The sequence below is a fragment of the Crassostrea angulata genome, unplaced genomic scaffold (genome assembly GCF_025612915.1).
Source record: "Crassostrea angulata isolate pt1a10 unplaced genomic scaffold, ASM2561291v2 HiC_scaffold_127, whole genome shotgun sequence".
NCBI lineage: Eukaryota > Metazoa > Mollusca > Bivalvia > Ostreida > Ostreidae > Magallana > Magallana angulata.
The window spans coordinates 175,237-183,137 of NW_026441682.1; the positions used below are offsets into that span (position 1 = coordinate 175,237).

The window sequence follows — 7,901 nt, forward strand, 5'->3', positions numbered from 1 at the left end:
GGCAATAATATTTTGAACCCCTTCTCCAATGGGAATTGGAAATACGAGGAGGTTTCAATATATTGCAGCCATGATATTTTAACCTTTTTCTCAAACAGCACTAAAAATTAGAAGGGAGGGGTCAAAATATTGCAGCAATGATATTTTGAACCCCCTCTCCAAAGGGAATTTAAGATTGGTAGGGGGTTAAATACATCGCAGCTATATTTTGAACAATATATAAGGTACTGAAGATACTAATATACATTTATCATGTTATTTAAGTATGGACATTTATCTCATAAGTATGTCACATGTATGTACTACATGTGTGGTGGACCTTTGCTTTATCAGACACATAAACATTTCTTAAATACTTCCGGTTTATTCTGTAGAATTATAAGTATTCACGAGGGCTCAATTTTCGTGTTATTTGTGGGTAGCAGTCACCCGAATACAGCTTTTAATGTGTCTTTTTTAATAAACTACTTCATGGATGCTAGTGATTTTCATCTAGCTGCTTTATATAAAAACATACCTTGAAAAGCAAGAAATGAAAATAAGTTTAATCTTTTTGTTCTCATCCTTTCAAAAATTAAGCAAAATAATTTAGGGAAAACTAATTAGCACATGATTTTAACTGCGATAGCATTCTAAATCCACCCTTTTCCGTAACTTCTGTGTATGTGATTACGTAACCCATCACATGCATGAAGCGGAGATAATGCGGTCATTGAGCATGAATCAGCAAGCGAACTGCGGCAATGTAATACAAAAGAACCTTATGTCACATACAATAGAATCACTATATTATATATGTTTTGATTTTTTAAAAAGATTTTACTTGATATTAACATGGATTTGGCTTGATTTACATTTTAAAAGAGATCACATTCAACCTATCGCGCTTACACGTGTAATTACAGGCCGTTGCAGTGGATTTTTTTTAAAGTGGATTCTGTGTAAAAAAAAATTCTTCGAACCGAGTTAAGAAATGAATAAATAAGTCCGTAAATTGCGTGTACACATTCTATGAAACTACAATGTACACTGTATTTGCATATGACCGAGCTTAGTGTACAGATCCATCATTGCATGTGTGTACCCACCGCGTGTTAAAGATGATTTGCATAGAGATTGAACATTCACTGAAATATTAAATTAATATTTCTGAAATTATCCATATAGACATTTGCAATATTATATAACGTTGACCGATTCACACAATCATTATATGTATTTTATGTCGAATTTTAGCTCTCTGTAAGAATCCATGCAGGAAACTGCGAGGTGCCCATTTAAATGTCTGTCTAAGTAGACAATGTTTCGGTGGAGGGAAAATGACATAAAATATAAAACAATTCGACTACACAGCGTTAATTCTTTTTTTCTGTAAGCTAACTGTTTTTTAAACGCAAAATGAACATTTGATCTGGATTTTCAATGAACTGTATTATTTCTTAAAGATGACTTAGTCAATTAAAAGAAATCAACCTAAATACATGTATAACTAAAATAGCAGAGTTATGTAATTCAGTAACACACACGTTTTTTTATCAAGTGTCTAGTGTTCAGAAATAACTGCCGTATTGTATTCATACTTTTCTTGAATAAACCAATTTGTCAAAGTCTTTGAAGTGGTGCAAATAATTGAAACAGGACGTGTGGTAAGGAAGAGTGAATGACCCATTGTCCCCGTTAAGGCATGTATTTGTAGCAGTCAAGAAACATGCGTTAACCTTTCTTGTTTATATAACCCATTTTGTTCTCCTCCTTGTAGTTTTCTTTATTGCATCAACGATTATGCTAATGGGAATTACTTGGAAAGCTTTATTTCTTCAGATGTTCCTACATCTGGCAATAGCTTATGGTACGTATTTTTAGATTACAATCATGATCAACTTTTTCCTGGCACTAACTGTATATTTCTGCAAACATATTATAATAAAGCAGTTCCACTCTTAACAAGACAGTATTGTTAGGAAAAACGTTGAAACATTACTGAGAGAGAGAGAGAGAGAGAGAGAGAGAGAGAGAGAGAGAGAGAGAGAGAGAGAGTGAACGTAATTTATTAACTTTTGTCCAGGTACTAACTGTATGTATTAAGTCATACTCTTAACAAGACAGTTTTTTGGAAACATTACTCCCAGAGAGAGAGAGAGAGAGAGAGAGAGAGAGAGAGAGAGAGAGAGAGAGAGAGAGAGAAAATCATAGACTATATATATATATATATATATATATATATATATATATATATATATATATATATATAGATATATATATATATATATATATATATATATATATATATATATATATATATATATATATATAGAATGATATTTGAAACGAAAATAATTTTTGTTCTCTACTCATAGTAAAACAAAATAAAACAATCGAATGGAAGTATTCAAAAAGTCTAAGAAATTCTACGTTTTCTTTTAGTTTTAGAATCAATTTGGATTAAAACACTCATCATGCACCGACTTATAATCTCTTAAACACGAATATTCTATGTTGTATTATGTTTTAATTGATTTATCTTAATTCTCAATATTTATCTTTTGATCTGGCTTAAGGCAATTTTTGTATTATATTTTAATTAATTTATCTTAATTCTCAATATTAAACACAAATTTAAAAAAGGCAAAAATACAATAATTTACTATAAATTACCATAGTTAAATGTTATGACCTTGATAAAACTACTTCCTGTATACAACATAAACGAGCCAATAATCTGTCATCTAATTTATGTTGTTTTAAAGTACATATACCACTATTCTATTTGGTTGTAAGTTTTATTATTTGTTTTTTTCATCTGCGACAGAAAACATTGCTTTGAATAAACAAGCATGGGAGAGGTATCCCTGGCCAAATAAAATGCGCAACGTGGGAGCGCAAAGGGCCGTGGATGGCCGAAAATCTAACCTCTCTGCCAATGGTGGAGAGTGTACAATATCAGCCAACTATAAAGCAACAGCAGAATGGAGAGTTGACCTTGGAGAAATACTGAACATAAATCGAATATTTATCCAGCACAGAACGGATGAACTTCCCTGGGGTAGGTTGTCATATGGACTACTGAAGCATTGAAACATTTATTCAAGACATGTATTTGGTTTCATTAATCTTTTAGTAGTAATTGATTTCTAGGGTTTATTAAAAATCACAGATCTATAGATAAATAATTGTGGTCAGTGACTTATTTAAAGCACTGAACGTTGTAAATCTTCGATTTACCTAACAACAAAATACAGGTAAATCGAATTATGAGTAACACCGATAAAATTACAGAACTATAGATCTCGCGTCTTTCTTTCTGTGGCTTTTTTATAACGCGATTATATAATTATACGTTTAGATGACATTGTCGCTGCTATTTATATAATCTACAGACACTTCAATGGGTATTTCTTTGTGTAAATGGCATCTGTTTTTTATGTTGTTTTGTTTTTTGTTTTTTTCTTTTGGAATATTGATAATATGAACCTTTTGGAATTATAATTTGAAGAATACAATCAATTAATTAATCAACATCTTTGTTAAACATGATGCTCATTAATATTTTTCAAAGAATCTATTTGTCAGCAAATCAAGCGATAAATTCCACAGCATAAATCACAGGATTGAGTGAACAAATAATGATTGAATATTTTTACTCTTATTCGTAGGTGCTAAAAACGACCATGCATCAAGGTTTCTTGGATTTTCGGTTATCGTATCGAACACAACTGAAAAAAATGATGGAGTATTGTGTTTTAAGGACAAGAACTTCACCTTAGAGACAATACCTAACTCTATTAACATAACGTGTCCTATTTTTGCTCGATACGTCATCTTCTACAACAATAGGACTAATCGCCCATTCCCTGCAGGGTATTCGAAATACGCATACAACGAACTATGTGAACTGGAAGTTTTTGGTAAGATTTTTAGAGAAAAAGAAAACTAATCATTCTTTACTGTTACCTTAACTCAACCCTTCCCCCTCCCGCCAAAAAATAATCTCCGTCTTTTTCTCACTTTAGGTAATACTTAAATGTCAGATCCGCATTTACTCTTTATTTGAAAAAAAAATCACTTGATATGCTGCCTAGATCTATGTTAATACACCAAGATTAACGGGAAATAATTACTTTCTTTCTTGTTCATTTTATTTACAATAATTAAGGAAAGGTTTGCGGTTAAAGGGAGATTACTCATAAATTTTCAATGTGACGCAATTCAAACTCTAATTGATTTTAGATATGACGTTAAACTTTATATGACGTAATAATTAATGTCATTCTTTTTATTTCGAGGTGTTTTTGATGTTTACCTTGAAAAAAAAAAAACAGGAAACAAACGTTTTTATCAATTTCCGCAGTCCACAACGAAGTTACGTGGCTGACAGAATTGCTTTTGACGCTATCAGAAAAGTACACCAAAGCGGTTTTGATAATAAATTAATAGATTTGGGGTTTTCGTAGCTATAAAATGGTTTCGATAAAATCAGTTGAATTTGATGAGAGAAAAAAATGACTTAGTGAACAAAAGGATATGTAACTTTTGTACAGTTCCAAAAAATGTAAGCCGCAAACCTTTTCTTAACTATCATAACAGACATTCAACAGGTGTATATACGTACTGACTGTGTTTTATTTATGACGTCACATTGATTAGGAGTGGTAATTTTTCGATTACTCAAACCCCGACGCATCTATGGTTTAAAATTTAGGGAATATACCCTGGATGTTATAACTTGATTGTTGGTGGTTAATATGAATGTTGAACAAAATATACTAATAGTTCAATGAATGTATTTTTTGCATAAACTTACATTTCAGGTTATACTTCATGTATATACAATACATGTAATGCAGTACACGTATAAATTTATGAATGAATTCAACGATAACACTTAAAATATAGTTAATTAGGAGATTTTGCTTTTTTAAGGTTGCTCAAAATTTGGTTATTATGGAGAAAACTGTTCCATGCCATGTTATGACCATAGTCAACCTGGTCTCAGTGATATCGAATCTGGAACACGCCTAAGTAATGTTGATGGATTTGAAGGTCAACAATGCAATAAAAGTAATAAAGCGAACTTTAAGTGGCATAAACTTTCTAATAGTGAAGTATAATGGAGACAGCATGAATATTCTGTGTGTTGATACATACACATATATTTATCTACCTATGAAACTCTATCGCTTTCAATAAACACTCTCTCTTTCTCTTTCTCTCTCTCTCTCTCTCTCTCTCTCTCTCTCTATATATATATATATATATATATTATTATTATTATCATTATCATTACACAAAAATATAATGACTTGCAGCGCACCTGTTGGATATACCGCTTGGTGATCCAGATGACCTTTCATCGATATTGCACAGTTTTGCTCCTTTATTTGCTACTTTATTTGCCATTTCCTTTGTAATCAACATTATCTTCACAATCAGGTAAGTGAATAACAGTTGTCCCATTTGTTTTGTGAAGTTATAGTCAACATACTCATCCTTGTGTTTTACTGTTTTTGTTTTGTTTGTTTGTTTGGTTTTTATGGGCTATTTTTTCAAAAATATTCGTACATTTACAATACTCATAGGTTGGTCAAATAAACTGTTGTTTATTCTGTTATACCAAACATGCGTAAGAAAAACCATTTGATAAATTTCGCTTGATATTTTGATTTCTTGTTAAGAAAAGCCAAAAATATGTTTATTCTTTTTTAAAACTTCGTCCGTGTGTTATTTGTTCGTAATATACAAAATCTGGGTGCCATGTCAATGCAGTTGTACAAACTCTTGCGTTTTGCATTCCTATGTCATGGCCAAGCAATTTCCATTTCCTAATAAGTATAAATAGGTTACTTGTGTTGTTTTTTGTTCCCATATAGCCGTTTTTCTTTAGAATTTGATCTGGATATCTTACAATTAGGATTTTTCTTTAAGATCTATACTGCAAGGTTCTAATCTGTTTACTTGTCCCTCTATGTTGCTTTCCACTTTCCACAGCCAAGTGAGATACTAGATACTAGATAAGACTGTTAACTAATTTTGTTTTAGTGTGAATGGAAAACTTTGACAAGCTCAAATTTTAATTTGATTTGGCTTTCCAAGACTGTTGTTAATATCCTCATCAGCTTTTCCTTTTGTTTTTTTTCATGTCCCCCTGGTCTTGACTGCTTTTTTACATCTGTATTGAGTCTCAATACTTTAGTTTTCTTTTTAGTACTTCCAAGGCCTGCTTGTCTTTCAGTTAGGTTTGTTTGTATTTTGTTCTATGTCATGAATTTCTGATGAAAGTATAGGAGGTCGTTTGCAATCTTCAAGTTTTGTAGTGATATTCCATCTTATCCCTGTTGGTTCTGTTTTTGTGGTTCTGGTCATTATGAAATTTTTAACAAAAAAAAAAATTCAGAGATATTGCAGTGCTCTTTTACTCCTGTTGTTACCTGGAACCAATCAGTTATTCACCATATCCAAGTACTGCATATTGAAATGTTTCCTATAATATCTTCACTATCCTGACCAGTTTATCTGTGATGCAATAAGTTCCATTATTGACCAAAGGTCACATATCAATCTATCACTTTTTTTTTTCATTTTTACAATCAAGTTTTTTCCCCGGATCAACGGTAGTGTTTCTTCAATCCAAATGGTTATTAAATGTACAAAAAGCATTTTCGCCGTACAAATTACATGTATCGTGGTGTTTTAATGACAATTTCGTCAGACAATGTCAGAAAATTCATGATATGAAAATGTTCTATTTAAAAATACATACAATGTAGATGTTACACGTTGCTGTGCAAACTAACTTTATGTTTGCAATACGTTTTTTGAAGGACATGCATGCTTTATACAGGAATGTTTTTGCCATAAAAAAAATTAAAAAAATGTTAAAAAATGTTTTTGCAATAAAAATATTGACAAAAATATGCATTTAATAACATTTGGATTAAAGCTCTCATGTTAAAATATCAGCATTTACAATATGCAATTATGTATTGACTTATGTTTGCTGCCAGAGAATGCAGAAACAAACTACGTTTAAAGAACCAGAACAAATCAAAGGCAAGGAATCAACAACGCGTGACTCCCGACATTGATATTCATGAAAACGTGGATGCAAATACAGAATACCAGGAGCTCACAGAAGTGAAAAATACCGACAATTCCATCTATGATGAGATCAAGTTATAACTCTAGTTAGATGTTGAGGAAGTGGATAAATTTATGTTGAAATGTTATGCTTAGTGACAATAACACAGCATGTTGTAGTATTGGACTGTGACATAACGTATTGTTCTTTTTTTTTTTTTTTGCAATTTTTACAGCGGATATAGTGTATCCGCTGAACGTTTATATCATATAAACAAATTTATTACGCAACCCGGAAGCTTTGCAAATTCCATACTTATGATGAATCAAAGTATTGATAGTATTAAGTGCTGCGCTGCGCAAGATTAATATGTGCTTCTTGTTTTGTTTTTTTTTTTGAAAGAATGACATATTGCAACTCACACTTTTATTGCACTTAAACACCCCCTAACCAAAAAAATAATAGAATTTAAAACATTTAAAGAAATATTACAGCACATTGCATACTAATTTGAACTTGTCCTATGGTTTTCCATGCATTAAAATTAGGTTCATTTGAAAATATAGCAATGTGGCAACAATTATGAAAATATGCATACCAGATGATGCATTCTAAATTGGTAAGTTGGTGATAATCCTAAATATAATTTCTTAACCAAACAGATGTTTTATTGTATGTTGTAGACACTACTTTTGGCCTCCTACTTTTTTTTAAAAGCAACTAATAGTGGTTATTTTACACGGGCCTTTTGTTTCATTCAGCATTTAACAATTTTATGGCTTTTTCTTTACTTGAGGGAAAATTGTTTGCTTGCTATGCTTTTTTT

General features: G+C 31.3%; 1 protein-coding gene across 1 annotated transcript; it reads left to right on the forward strand.

Moving 5' to 3' along the window:
• The first annotated feature begins 1,782 nt into the window (after positions 1-1,782).
• On the forward strand, positions 1,783-7,901 carry LOC128169426 (uncharacterized). The gene is made up of 6 exons (XM_052835575.1): positions 1,783-1,849; positions 2,810-3,043; positions 3,654-3,905; positions 4,921-5,058; positions 5,307-5,430; positions 7,002-7,901. The coding sequence occupies exons 1-6, from the start codon at positions 1,783-1,785 to the stop codon at positions 7,174-7,176; spliced, it is 990 nt and encodes a 329-aa protein (XP_052691535.1). The 3' UTR covers positions 7,177-7,901.

Coding starts and splice junctions, on each gene's coding strand:
- LOC128169426 (XM_052835575.1), top strand. CDS start 1,783: ATGCTAATGGGAATTACTTGGAAAGCTTTATTTCTTCAGATGTTCCTA. Junction 5,059..5,306: donor AGGTCAACAATGCAATAAAA/GTAATAAAGCGA, acceptor AATGACTTGCAG/CGCACCTGTTGGATATACCG. Junction 5,431..7,001: donor AACATTATCTTCACAATCAG/GTAAGTGAATAA, acceptor GTTTGCTGCCAG/AGAATGCAGAAACAAACTAC.